The sequence below is a fragment of the Heteronotia binoei genome, chromosome 6 (assembly GCF_032191835.1).
Source record: "Heteronotia binoei isolate CCM8104 ecotype False Entrance Well chromosome 6, APGP_CSIRO_Hbin_v1, whole genome shotgun sequence".
NCBI classification, from domain to species: Eukaryota; Metazoa; Chordata; class Lepidosauria; order Squamata; family Gekkonidae; genus Heteronotia; species Heteronotia binoei.
In genome coordinates this window covers 1652272-1675041 of record NC_083228.1, presented here as the reverse complement: position 1 = coordinate 1675041, position 22770 = coordinate 1652272, and the positions used below count along the sequence as shown (strand labels likewise).

The following is a 22770-nucleotide window of genomic DNA, read 5'->3' as shown; positions in this document are numbered from 1 at the left end:
CTGGGAAGCCTAGGTTAAAAATCCCCAGTCTACAAAGGAAATGTGCTGGGTGAACTTCATGTGGACACACACTCTTAGCCTAATCCACCTCACTGGCTTGTTGTTATTCCTCATCTAAATGCTTCACATTGCTTTCCTACTGAGAAAGACTGGATCATGAAGGCATGAATACAGTGAAAAGGGGGAGGCAAACCCAGTTGCACCCAAGAGGTCTCTGGCATAACAAGCCAACAAAACACACACTCCCCCCCTCCCCCCGGTAGCAAGGCAAAAAGCTCATACCTTGAATAAAACTTTGTTGACCTTAAAGGCGCTTTGTATCTCTCCCATGTGGTCAAGGGAACTGGGCAAAGGAAGCTGTGGCTTTTTTTCCCCTGGGGATGAGGAGGGAGAGGGTTCTCAACCAATAGAAGGAAGAGAGGCTAGGTTCATAGCTCTGCTGTGCAGTTGAGAGAGCATGGCAAAGCAAGCTCTCTCTCCCCCTCTTCCTCCTCAAGGGAGAAGCCTCAGCCAATAGAGAAAAGAGAGGCTTTGCTCTGTAGCTACTGTGTGATTGAACAAGCTTGGCGCAAAGCAAGCTGTGATGCAGAAGGAAGCAAGAGGGAGAAGGAAGACTTACCTGCGGGCCTGATCCAGCTCCTGGGCACCCGTTTGACACCCCTGCCCTAAACAGTCTGGGGCCAACAAATCTATGGGAACGCCTCTCCTGGTATACCCCTCAAAGAGTATTATGCTTTGGGAACAACTTCCTGGTGATCTGTGGCTCAAAAGAGATCTGGCTGTCAGCCTTTTTGACCCTGACGATGACCTGGTGGAACTCTCTGCCAAATGATACCCGAGCCCTGCAGGACCTACTGCAGTTCCACAGGGCCTGTGAGACAGAGATGTTCTTCCAGGCTTGTGGTTGAGGACAGCAGCAGTTGAACACTGAGCCTGGCCTCCTTCATCTCTCCTTCCTTCCAATGGGGTAGGGACACAAATACTTTTTAAACACCATCTGAAACAGTTCTTACTTTAAAATGTTAATCTGAATCTGTAAAATCTTATATATTGAAATATAATGTATTGTCCTGCCTAGGGGAGAGTGGTCTGGAAATCAAATAAATAGATTAACATAGCAACGGTGCAGAACCTGATTGAAGTGTTGATAAAGGTTTATTTAGGAACTAACATACTTGATAGTAAAGAGGAGATAGGGCCTCTAGCTGAGAAAAAGTAAAACTGAGTTTAGGACTTCCAAAGAGGAGGAAATTGCCCTAAGAGTAGCAGAGACAAAAATGGAAAGACACTTCACAGAAGAGAAAGTGCTGCCCTCTCTATCCTGGCTGTCTACTTGCTGCCCCTTTCAGGGTCTTCTTCTTTGTGCACCAGACAGTGTCTGTTCCAACATTTACAGGGCAGCCCCAGGAGTCCCTGTTCCCCCACGTATCCTTGGCCTGGGTGGAGAAACTGCCGTGCCACATGCCTCATCTGGAGCAGGGCCTCACAGCAATTCACCAAGAATTACAAATGCTTCTAAAATGGTGTCAGCGGTCACAGGATGGACCCGTGGCCACCATCACATGTAGTTTGGCGTTTAGGCCCAAGCTGCCTAGGGAAGTGGAGCAAGATCTCTTTGGTTGTTTCAAGGGAGGGCTGGCCAGTTGTGCCACAGATAGATGCCCTTGGATGGAATAACGTTCTCTTCTGCAGTCTGTGATTGGTTGGTGCTGATTCTGCCTTTTGTCTCTACCCGCTCTTTCTCTAGGCATGAGAAAATCAAAAAGAAGGATCCAAAATTCATCTATGCCTGGGAAGAGATGAATGGGGATGTTCGATTTTGTGCTCATTTGCCGCAGCCAAACAGCCTCTGCAGGTGACCGTCAGTCTCCTTCGTTCCTTCAGATTGCTAGAAGTCTGTGCTGCCAAAGTGTCTCTCAGAAGGCATTTCCTGCGGGGCAGGGAGGGGTGGGTTTAAATATCAGCATCTTGAAGAACACTGTATGCGCCCTTTTGAAATGGGTGGGCTCTCCCTGCTAGGTTTAAGTGACTGGTGAATTGTTTCCATTAACCCATTTTTGTTCTGTTTCTAGGCTGCGGGTAAGAGCCCTGTGATCAGGGTTTGCTATGTTGTTGTTAGATTAAAATCCACCCTGGGGGAGGGGAAATAGAATAAGGTGCTCTTGGTGGTGGTAGTGTTTTTAAAAAAAGCCCCTCCCTTGCATATTTCTCCAGATTGGAACCCCTGTTTGGAAGCTGTGATTTATTCAGTGTGGAAAAATAGATTAGTGCTCTTGCCCACCCCTGGAGCAGCTGTCTTTCCTTGACTTGAAAAGAAAGCCTTGAGAGGGGTGCTGATCACAGCGAGGGTGTGGGGGGGGGGTTGGTTAGGTCCTGGCTGTCTTAAAGGAGCAAGGTGCCAAGTCTTTTCACTGTGCTTTTTCTTGTGTAGAGCATTTGCTGCTGCATTTACATGCTTTTTTGTCTTTTTTTTGCTGTAGTGTAATTGTGCCTGAGATGGAAAGTTGGCTGCAGTTGATGCTGAACTGGGATCCACAGCAAAGGGGCGGAGCTGCAGACCCAGTGAGGGGTCAGTTGAGATGTTTCCAAGTAATGGATCTTCTGTTAGGCATAAAAGTAAGTGACAAAATAATGCCCTTGGATTAAATAGAGTCAATAAAAAGTACAACCATTTCCCTTGTTTGAAAAAAGAGATCTTTCCCCTTTAGTGCTGGCCCATGGGGAAACCCTCGTAACTGTGTTGACTTGGGGGGCAGGGAAGCAGGTGCAAGGGAGAGAGAAGAGGCACTGCTAACGGGAGGGAGGCACTGTTCAAATTAACACCTTTATTGCTTTATTAATGCACCGTTATTAATTTAAACTCCGAGAAGGCTGACAATGGGAAAAAATAAGTCTTTGCAACATTTTTGGTTGGCAATAAAACTATGTATTCTGCCTTATTTCCTTGAATAAAATTAATAGCATTCAAGGTATTTTTCGCTGGTTTTATAGCTGCAGTTTGTTAATCCTGCTGCTAGTTTTTTGTTGCTTTTAAAAAACCTTTGGAATGTTTATATTTATTGTAAGCTGTATTGGTGAGTAGGCAAAAGGGCAATCTATGAAATAAATGTTGGTTTTTCCCTTTGGAAGAACAGTTGTTCTTTGGCAAAAGCCCTAGTAATCCAGCAAGCCTTTCCCTCTTCCTTTCTCTTCATCTCTTCAGATTGTCCACATCTTAAACATGACTTCTGCCAAGATCCTGTCGTTCCCATTGTCCCCTGAGGAAAGTCTCCACTCCCTCCAGTGTCGGATTGAATCTGAGACCGGCATCTGCACTGTCAACCAGGAGCTGCTGCTGGAGATGGGGATTTGCCTGGACCCCCGGAAGCCGGCCTCTCAGTGCATCATCGACGGCGTGGTGAGAGCCCCTCCCTTGTCATGCTGACACATGCTGAGCTGCAGCAGTTCTCATTCAAGTACGGTCAGTAGCACACCATCACTTGATCAGAATGGAGGTGTTTTCTCTTTGCTCTTTTTGTGTCCTGCCGGCCCACGGTCCAGGAGTATCCCTCTCTCGTTCCAGTGCCGCAGTTGCAAGACTCTGCTGCTTCCCTCTGAAGCAGAGCCCTGAAGTGCTGCAAGGATAAAAAAAATGGGGAGGGAGGCTGGCCCCAGCTTCAGGTCACAACAGAGGAAGGTGTAAGGCAAGATGGAGCTGGCAGCGGCTCCACCATCTGATTCCTTCCCAGAAGCTGGCAACATGAAGCTACGTTTGAACACGGACTGAACCTGACCTGGACCCCGCTGTTCCCTCTCAGCTGCGTGCTGCTCATTCACCCAGGAAGCCGCCCCCTGCCAACAGCAGTCCAGAGCCACACCAGGACTTGCCCGGCCCATTGCCCATTTTAAGATCACAGCAGTTATGTTCTGCTCAGGATGTGAACTGTTCTGTTTGGGGGGGGGGATTTAAGGGAGCATTGCCTGGGCCCCTTCCCTTCTCTGTTCCCATTCTTACACCTTCGCCTGCCCCGGAAGGAGATCCCTTCCTTCTCTCCCTCCCCCACTCCCGGATTTATTTGTGCTCACTTTCTGGGTCTGCTTCTGCACCTCAAACAAAGCCTAGCATACTCAGTGACTTGGTTTTTCACTGCTGGCGTGTATTTCTGAGACAATGTTCTCTTTTTAATTTTCTTCATTAAACACATAGTGATTGAGTTACAGACTCTTCTTCAAGGCTTCGTGAAACCTTTTCTGATTTTAATCATTTCTTTCTTTGCCAGAGGGGCTGGGATAGCTACATGGTTTATCTGTTCGATAAAAGCAAAACTATCTACGATGGTCCCTTTGCTTCTAGGAGTCTGTCTGAATGTGTGAACTGCATTGGTAAGTAGATGGCAATGTCAACCTAAACAGTTGGTTAGTTAGTTAGTCACAGGGGTGTAGTTCTGAAGACTGATGCTGAAATTCCTAAAAGTTTTATATCTGTTTTGATGCACTGGAGTAGTTTTCATGTTGTGATCCAAAGATTTCACACAATTAATCCATAGAAGTTGCTAAAATAAGAAGAGCTTTGTTGATTGGACCAGAAGTCCATCTAGTCTTGTGGAAGCATCTCATTTTCCTTCCCCTACTGGTTCCTCCCCACTCCTCCACTTGCACCTACTAGCATGGCCTTGGGTCAGCCAGAGCTCTGGCAGAGGTTGTCCTTGAAAGGGCAGCCACTGTGAGAGCCCTCTCCAGCCCACCCACCTCACAGGGTGTCTGTTGTGGGGGAGGAAGGTAAAGGAGATTGTGAGCCGCTCTGAGACTCTTCGGAGTGGAGGGCGGGATATAAATCCAATATCTTCTTCTTCTTCTTCTTCTGTCTTCCACTGACAGAAACCAAGGCTTGAAGACTGGCAATACTATTGTGTTGTCTAGCAACCCTCACAAAGCCCTCTGAAAGGGCATTCGTTACTTGAAGCTACAGGCACTGTTTCTATTATTTTGGAAATGTTATAACCCTACCAGTGATTTTAACGATTTCACCATTATGCTGCAAACCTGGGGCTTTTTCAGATTTCACTTAAGAAGAGCATATATGATGGCCCATTGTAATGCACTTCCAACTGCACAAATGAAGGGCCATATCCTGGGTATCCCTGCAACTCAGTGTGTTTGTGACTGCCCACTAAAGACTGCAGACTTTCTTGCACATAGCTTTTTTCATTGTCCTAAATTTAAAACAGGAAGAGAAAAATTTCTGACAAAATGGTTAACGAAATGTTCACCCTTTTCTACAAGATTGAGACTCTTGCTAAATAGCCTGTGTCATGACTATATAGTAGATGTGGCAAACTTCTGTTTTACTGTAATTTTAAATTTGTAATTTTATGGGTGTTTTAAACCTAATAAATGATAGATTTTAACAATTTCACATTATGCTGCAAACCTGGGGCTTTTTCAGATTTGTAGAATGATCTGTCTTGCCTGTCATGGCTCCAGTCTCTGGATCCCCAGAACTGAAGATTAGAAATGCTGATGTAACATAGGGATGTACTGCCATGCTAGACTAATGGCTGTCTTATGTTTTAACAATTTATTGATAACATATGGTTACAAAACTTTTCTATGCTAACCCATATGATATTTCAACCCCCCTCCCGCCAATATTTGACTTCCCCGAAGTTATAAATTTAAATTCAATTCTAAAGGTACCACTAACCAATCAAAGTTCAATAATTTTTCTTCTCTCGTTAATACTAAAAAATTGTCCAATGTCTTTTTACATTCCATTCTTTCTCCATATATCCTTTAAATTTCTTCCACTCCTTTTTGAAAATATCTAAATCATAGTCTCTTAAAGCTTTAGTTAATTTGTCCATCTCACTCCACGATAAAACTTTCACAATCCAATCCCATTTCTCTGGTATTTTTCCCTGTTTCCACAGCTGTGCATATAATGTCCTAGCAGCTGAGAGCAAGTACCAAATTAAAGTCCTGTCTTCCTTTGGAAATTTTTCTAATTGTAATCCAAGCAGAAAAGTCTCTGCAGTTTTCTTAAAATCATAACCCAAAATGTTGGAGATTTCTTGTTCTTGTTCCTTTTCCCCTTGCATACAGTACAGGACAGCAAAATCCAGTTGCCCATTTTACGACTGCGTAAGATATGGGCTGAAGCTGTGCATTACGTGATGGGGCTAAAAGAAGACTATAGCCGACTGTTCCAGGGGCAGAGAGCTGCAATGTAAGTGCCAGTGTTAAAGGCCATAAAGATCAGCAGGGAAAGAGGTGGCATGCCTGTAGTCGCTCCTTATTTCTGTAAATGGTTAACGAAATTTGCATGCACCAGTGCAATTGATATTTAGGAGTGTTCTCCAGAATTTGCCAGCACAGGAAATTCCAAAGCAGAGCAATTGTGTTTACCTTTCCTTTGGGTAGCGCCTTGCCATTGTGTGTATGTCTGCAGTAAGTGCTTCCTGTCCCATGCACGGGACCAAAGCTTGCTGCAGGAAAAGTCCCTCGCTTTGGAATGCTGTTGGGCATTTCTGGGAGCCCTACAGCTTCTAGTGAATGGACCAGGCCTGCCTGATCCTGATGGGGCTAATCCAGTTCATAGCAGTGATTCTAGACTTCATGCAAGCCAGAACTTTTGAGTGTCCAGAAAGATAAGAATTCACATTGTCCGGGATTGCTGGTATTCCAAGCTCATTTAAAGCAACTTTGATACTCTGTGTCCTTCCTGCTGTTGTGACCTTTGTATCCAAGGCACATTTTATGGTTACTGTCTGTACGGAAATGCAGCCCAGAAAGGGACTGTGCAAGGAAACGCCTTACCACAAGCACAGAATTACCCAAATATCTTATTGTAAAAAAAGGAAATCAGAATGTACATGGCATTTACATGTGAAAAAGGGAAAGGTTTTTAAAATACGGAAAGTCTTGCAAGCTTCTACTTTGACTAATATTGGATCTCTAGAGTCAGATGGATCACAAGACTTACTTGCATTGCCAAAATATTTCTGTTCAAAGAGTTTCAGAACCAGGTTGGAGGCCCATGCAGTTCAAGACAAAGCAGCCAGAAGGGGACAGAACCCCTCCCCCCATCTCTTCTAGGGGTTGAAAACTCTTGCAAGAAAGAAGCACCTTTGAAGTCTCAGGGCTCCTCCCCTTAGGTGGCAGGATTGAAAGACTCAATACCCAGCAAGAGAGTGGAGAGAAGAACAGTCAGCCTTTAAGAACGGGGGCAGACTCTTTTCCTCCCCCCCCCCCTTTTCACTTACTGTGGGCTCTCCTTTTACTCTCTCCCATATATATGGGGAAGAGCCTTTGCTTGGCCTGCAGAAGGTCCCAGGTTCAATCCCTGGCATCTCCAGTTACAAGGACCAAGGAGTAGGTGATGTGAAAGACCTCAGCCGGAGACCCTGGAGATCTGCTGCCAGGCTGAGTGGACAGTATCGACCTTGAGGGACCAGTGGCCTGAGTCAGCTTCATGTGTGTTCACTGGTTTCTGGATAATGTGTTTTTCTTACTGACATTGGCCTGAACAATGACAGGAGCTGTGATCCTCCGTGTTAAGTTTTGTCAGGTACCTCCCATAAGTTGGGTTTGGGGAGTAATGAGAACTTTCCTAAGCAACAGAGAGAGATAAGTAAAGAAGTTTTCCTTGTAAGTTACTGCATGTATCTTTTAGGGCCCATGCAAACATGTTAGGGCACACCCCCACCCCCACACTTGTCCCTCTTGCGCAGGCTGAGTCTTCTGAGGTACAATGCCAACTTAACCAAAATGAAGAACAACATGGTGTCGGCATCGCAGCAGCTGAAAGCAAAGCTGAAGTTCTTCCAGCAGAGCATCCACCTTGACTTGGAAAGATACAGTGATCAGATGACCTATGGGATTTGTAAGTGTTTGGGGGAATTCATGGCCTGAGCTCTGGGGTCACCTTTTGGAACATTCTGGGGACAGCCACTGTCAACACCCCAGCATCTCCAGTGTGGCTGCAGTGCTGCTTCATGTAACTCCTGGGGATTTCTTCCACTCTTGACTGGGAGGTGATTTCCTGCAAAGTATCTCCCAGCTCCCAGTGACAGCAAGAAAGCATGGGGTTCCGTTTGCACACCTCAAGAGTGGTAAAAATGATGTGTGAACCATATCTGACCTGTATTCATTTCTGGCATGGAGTTCTTGAAGAAGAAATAGTTAGAGATAGGAGCAGTTAATTTGATAGTACCATGATGAATCAGTCACTGTTTAACTGTTGTTAGCTGCCCTGAGCCCGTTAGGAGAGGGCGGGATATAAATTTGATAAAATAAATTAAATAATTGCCTGATTCTGTTATGTCAAAGGTAGACAATATGTTCTGTGTTTACAGGGCCAACTTGAGTCCTGTTCCTTCCTGGGGTATCTGTTTGGCTTGATGGCTGCATTATAAACATGCAAAGAGCCAGGCTTGGTTGTTCTAGCGCTGTGTAATAGTGACAGTTGTGTTTTGAGTCTTGAGGTGGGGCTTTGTTCATTGACAAATACTGGAAGGATCACAGCCGTCAGTTTTCGGCTGGTTTCTTGAGTGACGCTCCTCTAGTTTTCCAAACGCCTCTAGTTCCAAAATTCACTGGCATCCCTACTTCATGCTCTTAAGGTTGTAAAATGAATGCCTTCTTTCATGTCGCATGTAGGTTTCCTTAAGTTAATGTAAATATGTTCCTTTAAGCCTCCGAAAAAATGCTGAAAGCTTGGAAAGAAATGGAGGAGAAGGCCTTGCAGTGTGAACAGGTATGTCGGAGATGATGACGGGAGATTATGGGCTAAATAGGAAAATGAGGACAAAAGGGTTTTAATAAATGGAAGAAATGCATATGATGCAAGCACCAGCCCGCTGCCCCGGGCACTCGCTGTTGCTGCAGATTTATTTTCTTTTTCCTAAATGAGGCAGCTTCTCAGATAGACAAAGAAAGGCCATGTGTGCCTCTGAGTGATCTCCTCTTTCCCTTTGTGTGTCTGGCAGCCTCTCTTCCTGCTCTTTGTAGGGCCAGAGCTGATGCAGGTGACTCTTTTCCAAACTGTACTTGAGGAAGGGTGAGAAGCTGGGAGGGGGGGTGCTGCTGCTGCCCCCCCCCCATGCCCTGTGCCTGCAGGGCTTAGGTTCCAAGGGGGAGAGACAACAACACTGGCTGGAGGCCGGTATGGCCCAAGGCTTCCGACAACCCTAAAGCAGCGTGGGAAGGTGCCCTGTCCAACCTCTGCCCAGAAAGCTTCTCCCATGTGCCTCTTTCTCCCTTTGCCCCAACCTGTGCCTTGGTTCTCAGGAAGGAAAACTGGCTCACCCACACCAGTCTGCCACACCATCGCAAGGACCACATGTCTGAAAATTCAGGCAGCCTGTAGATCCCGTGTGTGTGTGTATACTGGCAGAGCTTTCAGAAGAAGCTGGCAGAGCTGATCTTTTCCCACCTCCTCCTTCCTCAGGCAGCCTGCCGTTTTCCGGGAAACTCTTCTTTGGATTTTGGCAGAGCCTAGAGAACAAGAAGCACCATGGAGCAGGAGGCTGCCTATGCTGAGGGAGAGTCAAGTAAAATCCCCTCTTTTTCTCTCCCACCAATGCAGATTGTAAACTGAAGAGGGAAAAGGAGGTCATTTTGCTCGTTCCCCCTGCCCTGCAGTTCATCTTGCTTGTGAAGCTCTGCTGTTCCTTGGAGAGGGGTCTCGGGAGGAATGACAGGGGAGGGGGAGTTGGGGAAGGATTCCAGTTAGAGAGCCAGTTTGGTGTAGTGGTTAAGTGTGAGAACTAGCTTTGATATCTGGGAGAACCGGGTTTGATTCCCCCACTCCTCCACTTGCAGCTGCTGGAATGGCCTTGGGTCAGCCATACCTCTGGCAGAGTTTGTCCTTGAAAGGGCAGCTGCTGGGAGAGCCCTCTCAGACCCACCCACCTCACAGGGTGTTTGCTGTTGGGGGAAGAAGATAAAGGAGATTGTAAGCCACTCTGTGTCTCTGATTCAGAGAGAAGGGCGAGGTATAAATCTGCAATTCTTCTTCTTCTTCCTTCCAGCTCTTTCCATCAGCTCTCCTAGGAGCTCTGTCCTTTTACCTTTTCTAGCTCCTAAATGCAAAAAGACAACCAAATACACACAACAGTTTCTGGATGGACCATCTGGGCCGAATTGTTGGACAGGGGCCTGTGTGATTGGTGCTTCATCTCTGCAGGGCTGTATTCTGCTTTCTGTATCTGGTGCAAAAACCATGTCCAGGGCTTTTCTTTGGGAGCTCCAGTTTTGTGGAACTCCACAAGTTGCTGAAACCAGTTGTAGCCTTCATATGTAGAAAAACTGTGAATGTATGTAAGTGACAGTGGGATGTGAATCCGTTCTCACTCTTTTAGCTCTCTGTGAAATTTTGCCCAGCCTTGTCAGACCTCGGAAGCTAATGAGGGTCAGTGCTTGGGTGGGAGGCCCCCGGGGAGTCCAGGGTTGCCATGCAGAGGCAGGCAAGGGCAGACCCCCCTCTGGCCCTGAAAGCCCCATGAGGGGCCGCCACAAATCAGCTGCAACTCAACACACCTTTCCACTGCTTTATGCTGGATTTAATGCGGTTTTTTTCTTTAAAAAATCTGTATGGAAATGGATATTGTTGTGCTTTGAGTTTTATGGGGTGCATTTAAATGAATAATAATAATAATGCTAATCTGATCAATATGTAGATATGATGAACGCTTTCTCTGCTTGTAGTCGGGCCTGTATGGTGTTCCCTCTCCTTTTCAGGCTGGAGATATTGGCTACCTGGACGACCAGATCATGGCTCTGCATACGGAGATTGTAGAACTGCAGAGGAGCCCCCATGCACGACGTCAAGGCGATATCATGGAAAATCTGTAAGCGCCTGAGGCATTTTTTCTGTGTAACAGCTTTAATATATTGGTGGTTTCCTTTTATTGATATGCAGGGTTGCTGCTTCCTAGTAGCTCAAGGACTCAGTGCCTCTTTACACATTACGAAGTCTTCTTGTTTGTGAAATGCTGAAACCAGGACTTTTAAGCGTGACTGTTCAGTGGGAATTCTGTGCCACTCACCCAAGCTCTGTCTCCTCATGTAGGCAAGAGGGGCAACTGCCATCCATCCTACACTGTTACTTTCCTCCACAGAGTGCTGCTGTAGCTGCTGCTGTCTGTTGCAGAACTTACATGCAGCTGCATATTTCACAAATAGAGCCATGCAGCAGAGCAGGCCTCTGTGTTTTTCCTGGCACGTTGCAAGTTTTGCAGTCCTGCATGAAAGGCTCAGACGCTACAGAGGAAAGATAGTTTAAAAAGCCAAAAGTGTTGGGGATCGTTTGAGAATGTAAGGATGTGGATCTGGAATCCTGACCAGAATCATCAAGCTTTCATTTTCAGTATGCCCAACAGGCATCCAGGGGCATTTAACCTCACTGCGAAAGCAGGCATATTTACTTCATGCATCATCCCATACCTAGAGCAGCAAACAACAAGTACAAAATCCAGCAGCAAAACATAAAGAGGTATATTTTTATAGCTAAACCACTCTCTGTTTGGCCCAAAGGGAAAAAAATCTTTTGTTTTGGAACTAATATTCCATCTACAGTCCTTATTGGAAGAAGAGCAGATAGAAGCAAAGAACTGTCTTCTGTAACAAATTTAATTGGAGAAAGAAAGTCTGACTGTGTTTATAATCTTCTCTCTTTCCAGTGAACAAAGAGCTATAGAACTCTACAAGCAGTTGAAGCCCAGGGCCCCAGGTACGGGACTGCCTCCTTCTCTGAACTGTCTTAGGATCTGGGACGTAGTTGGTGCTTATAGGGGAAGGTTTCCAAAGGACAGCATGGCCAGGCAAGTGGACTGTGGCTCCCTTGAGTGATGTAGCCGTCAGGCTGAGCTGTAGCAAGCAGTCAGAAATAGCAGAACTCTGTTACTGAGCCAGGGTTTGGCGGTCTTCCATAGTTTGCTATGAGGTTCTTAAGTGAAATGGCTTTCCTAGTTTAAAAAAATTGCATTGTGTGTGTTTTCTTGTATCCTTACAGCTACAGCAATGCTGCTTTCTAATCTTGACTTTCCACCCTGGCTTCTAGTTCAGTCCTTCATTGTTATATGCCTTTATAAAAGCATTTTGAATAGTCCATAAAACACCCTGCTGTGAAGAGCGGGCACGAGGCCATAAGGAGACAGGAAAGAGAGCAGACGTTGCTAGCAGTCAAGTCAAACTTTTCAAAGGAGCTTTTAGTTTTCACCAGTTTGTTTATTTTTTTTTCAAAGGGAACTTCTGATTGCCAGTGACTTTTAAGAGTGTCCTGATCACATGACATGTATTCTTTTCAGATCATTCCTACAGTGACAGCACAGAGATGGTAAAGATCATCGTGCAGACTGTTCAGAGCCAGGACTGGGTGCTCAAAGAACTCTACAGACATCTTAGGTACAGCTCATGGCCTCTTTCCGCCCATCGGAATTCTGCTTTCACCTCTAAACACTTGCTGTCTATTTATCTCGTTCTGCATACTCCAGCAATGGAGCACAGGCAGTCTCTACAATGGGAGAAGGAGCCTGGTACATCCAAACTTAAATTATGCCTAAAACGTTGTAAAGCTCTGAGGTTCTGGTACATAGAAAGGCCTTGTTGTGGACCAATAAAATACTCCACTTTATTAATCCTAAGTCTCATTTGGTAGCTGTAGCACTGGAAAGTAGTAAAGCTACTTTGAAACTTTCAAGGGTCCTCTGTGTGTGTGTGGGGGGGGGGGTGTGTGGACAGGATGGGATGTGTTGTCTCTTTGATGGAAAGGAGAAATCTGGTTTGAGCAGCGAAAAACTCTCCCCAAAGGCCTTGTGCATGCCGTTTGGAAGAAGGGCCCAGTAGTATCCTGGCTGTGGCAGGTAAAGGCAGGTGATTGGAACAAGAGTAGGCCTGGAGGGGCAAGAGGTTAGGGGGTCAGAGGCCAGAGTGAAAGAGGGCAGTGTGATCTCTGCTTTTTGGTGGGCGGGGGGGGGGGGCGTGCTCTGGCCCCAGACATGGCTCTGCACTCCTGAAGTGCCCACAGCCTTGCTGTGCTTAGCGTTCCTCTGGCAGCTGCACTCCAGAAATCACCTGTGTTTCGGTTCTGCTTTTTGGACAGGAGTAAGTGGGTGCCCAGTCAGTGACTTAATTTTCTTTCTGTCTCCCAGCAAACTGTTAGGTTGTAAGCAGAAGATAATTGATCTGCTGCCAAAGATTGAAGTGGCTCTGAATAATATCAAGGAGGCCGACAGCTCCGTGATGCAGATGCAAGGGAAGAGGCAGAGGGAAATCTGGCATTTGCTAAAGATCGCTTGCGTAAGTGTCCCTTCTCTCGTTTCAGAAGCAATGACAAGCCCTTGTTGGCTTCCAAAATGCTCTGCGGATTTATCGTGACCTGCCGGCAGTTCCAGCAGTGAACTGACTGAGTTTTGGAATAAAGGTCTCCAGGAAGATATTGATTAGGTTGCTCCCTGATGCCCTCAGCACCCTCATGTCTCTGTAGCTCTTTGGTATCACGAGAGTCCTCAAAAAGATCGTCTGAGGCTGCTTAGACGGTTAGCAGGACTGGTGACAGAATTGGGGCGAAGCCGTGAGAACCTGCTATAGAGCGCAACTGAAGGCCTGTGAGTTGAGATGGGCATGAAGCAAAGTACGAATCATAATTCGTGCCTAAAATAGCCAATTCATGGTTCATTCCAAATCAGTTCCGGTACTCGCGCTAGGCCAGAAACAAATGCCATCCCATATCTGAAGGTAAAATGTCCCAGTTTCCCTTTGTCGGGAAACTAAAGGCTGCTTTGAATATAGAACGTGGTGAAAAGCAGGTGTGTGAGTGGATTTGCCCTTCCACTTATACTGTGTGTTGAAGCATCCGAAGCTGTCCGAATTTTTGGTGCCTTGAATTAGTAATTTCATGATGACTTAGAGTAGAAGAGCCCAACTGAGTGCCCACTCCTCCAGTGCCTTTTCTGGCAACTGTCAAGTGTTTTTAGAAAATAGGTGGGCCTTTTGCCCAGTGAGGCTTCTGATTGGACACTTGAGATCTGATTGGCTGTGCAGATTTTTTAACATGTAGCTTTGGCACCAGCTGCCCCCACAGCATAAGGATCTTCAATGGCTAACTGAAGGTAAGCTATGTTACCATTTTGTGGCTAGCTATGCCTGCTGCTGCAGCCGTTTTTGGAATGTGCCCACCATGCTGGGTCAGAACTCCAAAGGTCCCACACAGGAGTAAAAGGGCTCAGATTTAGGGTTTGACGTGTGGCCTGCCATCTTATAGCTGTGTTAGCCATGTATTTTACTGCTGTCAATTTTTATGATACGGTTTGCCAAAAGCCAGCAAGCATGGATATAGTCTCTTGTGATTCCATTCCACTCACCTTGGACTTCCCTCTTGCTTTCTCGTTTTCTCCTTTGTAGACTCAGAGTTCTGCTAAATCCGCTAGTTCCAGCGTAGATGCATCCCCAACATCCACATGGCTTGCCCAGACATCTCCAGGAAATGCACTTCAACCTCTTTCTTCTGTGGCAGCCTCTAGAAATGAGTAAGCTGAAGGGAATGTGTAAATCAAGGGGTTTTTTATAAACATCTTAAACTCTGAGTAATTTATTCTCCTGCTAGAATGAGGAGAGGCTCTTGCTCAGCACGTCTTATATGAAGAACGTCTCCAATGTACCATTTACCAGATGGTTCTAAAGCACTCATAGAATCATAGAGCTGGAAGGGATCTCCAGGGTCATCTAGTCCAACCCCCTGCACAATGCAGGAAATTCACAAATACTTCCCTTTAAATTCACAGGATCCACATTGCAGTCAGATGACCATCTAGCCTCTGTTTAAAAACTTCCAAAGAAGGAGAGCCCACCACCTCCTGAGAAACCACTCTAGCGGTTAGGAAGTTCTTCCTAATTTTGAGCCAGAAACTTTTTTCATTTAATTTCAACCCATTAGTTCTGGTCCTGCCTTCTGGGGCCACAGAAAACAATTCATAGAATCATAGAGTTGGAAGGGACCTCTAGGGTCATCTAGTCCAACCCCCTGCACAATGCAGGAAACTCACAAACACCTCCCGCCTAAATTCACAGGATCTTCCTTGCTGTCAGATGGCCATCTAGCCTTTGTTTAAAAACCTCCAAGGAAGGAAAGCCCACTGCCTCTCGAGGAAGTCTGTTCCACTGAGGAATCGGTCAGGAAGTTCTTCCTAATGTTGAGCCAGAAACTCTTTTGATTTAATTTCAACCCATTGATTTTGGTCCTACCTTCTGGGGCGATGGAAAACAATTCCACACCATCCTCTAGATGACAGCCCTTCAAGTACTTGAAGATGGTGATCATATCACCTCTCAGCCACCTCCTCTCCAGGCTAAACATCCCCAGCTCCTTCAACCTTTCTTCATAGGGTCTCCAGACCCCTCACCATCTTCGTCGCCCTCCTCTGGACCCCTTCCAGCTTGTCTATGTCCTTCTTAAAATGTGGTACCCAAAACTGAACACAATACTCCAGGTGAGGTCTTACCGAGCAGAGTAAAGCGATACCATCACATCACGTGATCTGGACACTATACTCCTGTTGATGCAGCCCAAAATTGCATTTGCCTTTTTAGCCCCCGCATCACACTGTTGTCTCATGTTCAGCATATGATCCACTAAGACCCCTAGATTCTTTTCGCACATACTACTGCTAAGACAAGTCTCCCCCATCCTATAACCATGCATTGGATTTTTCCTACCTAAATGCAGAATTTTACATTTATCCCTGTTAAAATTCATTTTATTGATTTTAACCCAGTTTTTCAGCCTGTCAAGATTATCCTGTATCTTATTTCTGTCTTCTTCTGTGTTTGTAACCCCCCCCCCCCCCAATTTAGTATCATCTGCAAATTTAATAAGCATTCCCTCTATTCCTTCATCCAGATCATTGATAAAGATGTTGAACAAAACAGGTCCCAGGACAGATCCTTGAGGCACTCCACTTGTCACTCCTCTCCAAGAGATGAGGAACCATTCACAAGCACTCTTTGGGTGCAATCTGTCAACCAGTTACAGATTCACCTAACGGTAACAGGATCCAAATCACATTTTACCAACTTGTCAACAAGGATAGTATGTGGAACTTTATCAAAAGCCTTACTGAAATCAAGATAAACAATGTCTACAGCATTCCCCTGATCCAACAAGGTAGTCACTTTCTCAAAAAAAGAGATCAGGTTAGTCTGACATAACTTGTTCTTGAGAAACCACGCTGGCTCTTAGTAATCACATCCATTCTTTCTAAATGTTCCAGGACCAACTGTTTGATAATTTGTTCTAAAACTTTTCCAGGTATAGACGTCAAGCTGACAGGTCGGTAGTTACCTGGATCGTCTTTTTTTCCCCTTCTTGAAGATGGGGACAACATTCGCCCTCCTCCAATCTTCTGGCACTTCTCCTGTTCTCCAAGAATTCTCAAAAATAATAGCCAGAGGCTCAGAAATTACATCTGCAAGCTCTTTTAGAACCCTTGGATGCAATTCCTCTGGCCCTGAAGACTTAGTTTCATTTAAAGGAACTAGGTGTTTATGTACTATTCCTATGCTGATCCTAGGTTGGAACTTCATGCTCTCCTTATATGTTCCGGTTTTGCCATGTTGAGCACTGTTTCCCTCAGTAGAGAAGTAGGAATTGAGCAGTTCCGCCCTCTCTTCATTACTCATTACAATTTCACTTTCTTGCCCTCGCAATGGGCCTACCATGTCCTTACATTTTTTCTTACTCTGAACATAAGAAAAGAACCTTTTGTTATTTTTAGCATCTTTGGCCAGCCTAAGCTCATACTGAGCTTTAGCTTTCCTAACTTTTTCTCTACAAGCACTGGTGATTTGTTTATAGTCATCCTTGGTTATAAGGCCCTCCTTCCAATTCCTAAAGGAGTCTTTTTTATTTCTCAAGTCTTTAGAGAGCTGTTTATGGAGCCACTTCAGCTTCTTTAGGCTTTTTCCATTCTGCACCATCCTCTATATGACAGCCCTTCAAGTACTTGAAGATGGTGATCATATCACCTCTCAGCCACCTCCTCTCCAGGCTAAATATCCCCAGCTCCTTCAACCTTTCTTCATAGGACTTGGTCTCCAGACCCCTCACCATCTTCAGCATCCTCCTCTGGAGCCTTTCCAGCTTGTCTATATCCTTCTTAAAATGTGGTGCCCAAAACTGAACACAATAATCCAGGTGAGGTCTTACCAGAGTAAAGCGATACCATCACTTCACGTGATCTGGACTATACTTCTGTTGATACAGCCCAAAATTGCATTTGTCTCTTCAGCCACCGCATCACACTGTTGACTTATGTTCAGTGTATGATCCACTAAGACCCCTAGATCCTTTTCGTGCATACTACTGCTAAGACAAGTCTCCCCCATCCTATAACCATGCATTGGATTTTTCCTACTTAAATGCAGAACTTTACGTTTATTCGTTAAAATTCATTTTATTGGCTTTAGCCCAGTTTTCCAGCCTGTCACTCCTCCCTGTTGACTGGGATAATTCTTTTTAATTTGCATTTTCCTGTTGCTTATACACAAAATTTGCATATCAGATGAACCTTTTCTTGATGCAAGCTATGATAGTTGGGTGCTGAATTTCCTTTTCATAAAGTTGAGGCAATAAGGGCCATCTTGCTAAATGGAAGTTAGTCCTGTGTGCTCTTTCTTAAAAAAATTAATTAGAACTACCTGCTAGGGTGGGCACGAATCTAAATTCCTGATGATCATTTCTGGTTTGTGACTTGCAAGCTGGAAGTTTGTGCCCATCGCTATCCATGTGGTTTTAGAGGTTCATGGGGTTTGTGTTGGGAAGCAGAAGGAGCAGCCAAGATTGCTGAAACGGATTGTGTCTACTTCCCCTCACTTCCAGGTGTTCCCTTTAAATGACTTTGCAGGTGGGCGCTGTGCGTGAATGAAGGCCAAGCTTGCCACTTGGTCTTCCAGGTAAACTCACCACTTGGCCTTCACTTGCAGCTTGGACTTCTCTTTAAATGGCTTTAGCAAGGCCTCAGGAGCCCACCCCAGCAGAAAGGAGGGAGGGGAAATTATGAACCAATCAGTTCAGTGACTGTGGAGGTTCGCGGTCCAGGGAATGAATCCCTATTTCCCTGGTTCGTGCCCATCCCTGCCGCCTACTTCCTTGTATAGCCCTGCAAGTCACGTGAGGTGAGGAGTGAGGACTACTTTGTAAACTTCAAAAAAATGTTTAGGTCAAGAGAACCTAGTACAAACCTGCCTAAAAATGGGCATACAAAACTGGAAGAATTCTCCTTTTCTCTTTCAACCCTTTGTATTGTTGCAATGTGGCTGTTGGAAACTGGAATGCAGTTGCACAAATCTGCAATCTGAATGCTTTTGCCCAGTAAAAGACATGCAGCCGGGTGAGGAAAAAAAAGAATTTATTGCAGAGAGCCAGTTTGGTGTAGTGGTTAAGTGTGTGGACTCTTATCTGGGAGAACTGGGTTTGATTCCCCCCTCCTCCACTTGCACCTGCCAGAATGGCCTTGGGTCAGCCATAGCTCTTTCAGGAGTTGTCCTCGAAAGGGCAGCTGCTGTGAGTGCCCTCTCAGCCCCACCCACTTTACAGCTAAGCCAAGGCCTGCATACCAAGCTGCTCCACCTTTTCAGAGTGGTCAAAACCTTATTTACCCTTGATGACACACTGGCACATGTTGGCACATATACATACTAATTGGCTCTAACATCCAGCATAATTTCATCATGAGAGTCAACTAAAAAGGTAAAAAAGGTAGTCCCCTGTGCAAGCACCAGTCGTTTCCTACTCTGGGGTGACGTTGCTTTCACAATGTTTTCATGGCACTTTTTAGTCAGCTACACACACTACTAATACATTTTATCAAGTTGGCATCAATTCATTGGCTACAAACTGGTGTCGCAAAAAATTCGATATGCTTGCATCTGTCTTGACCGGTTAAATCCGATTTGGGGTCTAAGAACCCCCATCTCCTATTGTTACTTAGAAACACAGTAGAGATTCAGTAAGGCATAGTGAAGGTTATGTTTCTGCTAGAGATAAGGATGGCATGTTGGCTTTCTTGGTCTCAGCACCTGTGCTGTGAGACTAACTCTTCTGTCTTTCTCAGCCAAGCCTGTGTGTTAACTCTTAAAGATGTTACTTAAGCATGCTTGTGGCCTTCCCAACTAAACTGTGCCCTACAGTACGGATATTCCCCAAATAATGCTGTCCGTCTTCCTGCTGGTGATTGTCAAGAGTTGCTAGTAGAAGTTACAACGCTTGGAAAATATGCATATTTAAAGTGGGACCTTTGATTCAGGAGTGTTTGTAAGCCGGTGGTTTTTGCTTTTGCTCTGCCTGAAAGATTTCTCTGGAATTCACAGCTACCCTTCTCTGCTTGTTGTCAGGGCTCCCTTTTCACAGCTGATTGAAGAAAATCTGAGCTACCTCAGCAGTTTTAGCTCTGTGATACAAGATGCCGTGGGTGACCGGAATAGCAGCGTGATGGTAAGGCTGAGGATTCCCCTGCGTGAATGGAAGCACAAACTGGGATTCTTTTCTCTTTTTTAAAAATCTAAAATCAATTTAAAACCAAGGGGGTTGGTTCTCCAGCTCCCTTGAGGTCCAAATGCAAGGGAGCGTCTTTCTCTTCCTACTGCAGCGAAGCAGGGGCAGCTCTTCACAAATACATCTCTTTCCCTCTGGTTTCACTGCAGTGAGACAAATGGCTGTTTCTATTTTGTATGAGAATATTTTGAATGCCTCCCCGCCCCATTGCATACGTTTCATTGGGCCAACTTGTAGGGGGGTAAGAGAGAGAGTCCACCTCTAAGCTGTGTGCACGAGCGGCCGTAATCTGAAACTGCACAAGATGGGATCTGCTGTGCTCAGTAGGAGGAAAAATTAGAGGGAACATTGGGATCCACATCCAAATCTCCAGAACCTTCTCAACCTGGAGTTGGCATCCCTACCGGCATGAAACTTCTGTTAAGTCCCTTAGAGATAGATCAAGATGGTTCACCATGTTAGTCTGTCTGTAGCAGAAGAAAAGAGCCCAGGAGCACATTAAAGACTAACCAGAGAGCTGAAGAAGTGACTGCAGTGACTCACAGAAGCTCCTCCCCTGCCCCAAATTTAGCTAGTCTTTAAGGGGCTTCTGGACTCTGGCACTTTTCTGCTGTGAAGCCCCTTGTGGGAGTGCCTGCTGCCCAAAAGCGTCCGAAAGTTCAGTGAATAACTTTCCCTCTTCCTTTCTGCTGCTCCAGAATAAAAGCTTGTTTTCTTAGTCTTACCAGGGGTGTTGAACCCATTTGTTATGAGGGCCAGATCTGACATAAATGAGACCTTGTTGGGCCAGGCCAGGTGGGTCATAAAATGTAATGCCCAGGTAGAGGAGATATAAATTTTATAAAGCACACAGACAAACACAAAGATTTTTAAAAGCTTAAAACATGCACTCTTGCAATATTGTGGTCAGTATCAAAGAAGGCTCTCCCTCCTCACCTTCCTCCCCAAGAGAGGAGCCTCAGCCAATGGAAACAATAGAGATTTTGCTCTGCAGCTCCCGTGCAATTGAGAAATCCTGACAAAGCAAGTTGTGACACAGAAGGAAGCAAGTGAGAGGGAAAAGGAAGCAGACTTGTTTAGGGGCCTGATAGGAGCCTTCTGGGGGCCTGATCTGGCCCACGGGCCACATGTTTAACACCCCTGTCTTACAGTGTTGATCTTTCATGTCAGTTTTATAGGAAACGAGGATGTTGGCAGCTCCCTTCCTGCTGTGTCCTTGGGTTGAATCTCCATTGTTTTTCAGTTGTGGAAGATCTTAAACAATTTTGTTTCTTATAAATTTGTTTAATTCTTATACAAATTCTGTTGCCCTGACCTGGATGGCCCAGGCTGCTCGATCTCATCATACTGCAAAAGCTAAGCCAGTTTGGTGTAGTGGTTAAGTGTGTGGACTCTTATCTGGGAGAACTGGGTTTGATTCCCCACTCCTCCACTTGCACCAGCTGGAATGGCCTTGGGTCAGCCATAGCTCTGGCAGAGGTTGTCCTTGAAAGGGCAGCTGCTGTGAGAGCCCTCTCAGCCCCACCCACCTCACAGGGTGTCTGTTGTGGGGGAGGAAGGTAAAGGAGATTGTGAGCCGCTCTGAGACTCTTTGGAGTGGAGGGCGGGATATAAATCCAATATCTTCTTCTTCTTAAGCAAAGCAGGCTCAGGCCTGATTAGTCCTTGGGTGGGAAATCTCCAGGGAAGTCCAGGGTCTCTATGGAGAGGCAGGCATTGGCACGTCTCTTCCCTTGAACGCCCTGCAGGGTTGCCAGAAGCCAGCAGCAACTTGAGGGCAAAGAAAGTGGGTATTTGTCCTGATGGGGGTGGCCCAGCCTAGCCCAGTGTTCATCAGGTCTCGGGATCAGCTCTGGTTTGTCCTTGGAGAGGAGCCCACCCAGGAAGTCCAGGGACAGTGGCAAACCCACCTCTGTTTGCCTCCTGCCTTGAAAACCCTGCAGAGCTGCTGTAAGTCAGCTGAAACTTGACAATGCTTCACACACAGGATTCTGAGTGATTCTGCCTTGGTTTTTTAATCATATACCTGGCCATTTTCAGAATGTGTATTTTAAAAAAAATTCTCCAGAACAAAAGGACTTATTTGAGGGAAGACACCTGGGTCATGTAGCAGCTGCACATTTTTGTGCCAAACGTAGGAGGGAGGCATAGACATTTTGTGACCCCTTCCCCCAAGTCAGCACAGTCACCATGTTTTTTTAACAAAACGCACCGACAGAAGGTGTGCAGTTGGCTTGCTCCCTTCTTGGATGCCTGTACTCTTTCCTAGCAATGTGTGAAACAATAATCCCTCTAAGCTGCAGAGTCCTGTGAGCAAAAATTCTGCTTCGTGAGCTCCTGGCATTCAAGTTGTGAGCTCCTGCATAAATTAGTTTGCTCTGGGGCCATTTTTCCTGAGCTAAGACAAAAACGTGTGAACCAGAGGCTAAAACACTGTGAGCTAGCTCGCACTAACTCAGTTGAGAGGGAACACTGGTGTGGGACACAACTGACTGGTGCCCTTTTTCCTTCTAGAGTCTTGATTGGAGTTGGCTCAAATAGTGGAGTGTGGCAAGCAGAACGCTGAGAGCAGCCTGCAGGAGGCAGAGGATCATCGCCGCCATTTTGCAGGGATTATGGGCTGCACCTGGCCAGAGTAGCTCACGGCTGCACAAGTCATCCCCCTGCATCCATATCTGAGTCGTGGTCCCTGCTCCTTTAAGATCAGAGCTCTACAACTGCTGTGACGCCAGCCACAATCCCCCCCCTCCACTTGCAAGGGCACTGCTGTCCCTGGATCAGAGGCTGAGCCGGTGCCTCTGCCAGGTCGCCTGGTGACCTGTGGCACCTCTTGGAACATGGCTGGCCCACCTGCCCGCCTCCTGAGCACAAAGAGAGATCGCGCCGTCTGGATGGAGCATCTGCTGCCTTAGAGCCCAGGATGGAAACACACCGAAAACAGGACATGCTGCCCTGTAACAGGAACAGATCATGGACTCTGACTAAGACGGAGACGAAAGAGAAGGCATGCGACGAGAAGCCCACCCCCATAAACAATTCAGCGTGAGCTCTGGGTACCAGTGCTGCCTCCTCTCTTTCGTCTCGAGATGATGGGTGCTTGTCTTCCTTTAAAGCATCACTGGGTATATTTTGTTGTATATTAGCTGTGTTAATTTTTTTGTATTTTAAAATGATTTATTATGTGACCTTACCTGAAATAGACTGGGTTAGAAACAAAAAATAAAACTTCCCTCAGCACTGGG

At 45.9% G+C, this 22770-nt stretch overlaps 1 protein-coding gene across 1 annotated transcript in view; it reads left to right on the top strand.

Moving 5' to 3' along the window:
* Positions 1-22770, top strand: part of CHUK (component of inhibitor of nuclear factor kappa B kinase complex) — a 38089-nt gene extending 15319 nt beyond the window's left edge. The window contains exons 8-21 of the mRNA XM_060240989.1: positions 1748-1855; positions 2481-2616; positions 3203-3397; positions 4260-4362; positions 6082-6205; positions 7710-7861; positions 8673-8734; positions 10720-10829; positions 11661-11710; positions 12288-12384; positions 13131-13278; positions 14383-14507; positions 19369-19468; positions 22043-22770. Of these exons, the coding sequence (XP_060096972.1) occupies positions 1748-1855; positions 2481-2616; positions 3203-3397; positions 4260-4362; positions 6082-6205; positions 7710-7861; positions 8673-8734; positions 10720-10829; positions 11661-11710; positions 12288-12384; positions 13131-13278; positions 14383-14507; positions 19369-19468; positions 22043-22069 (1537 nt within the window). The 3' untranslated portion in view covers positions 22070-22770. The remainder of the gene's footprint in view (positions 1-1747; positions 1856-2480; positions 2617-3202; positions 3398-4259; positions 4363-6081; positions 6206-7709; positions 7862-8672; positions 8735-10719; positions 10830-11660; positions 11711-12287; positions 12385-13130; positions 13279-14382; positions 14508-19368; positions 19469-22042) is intronic.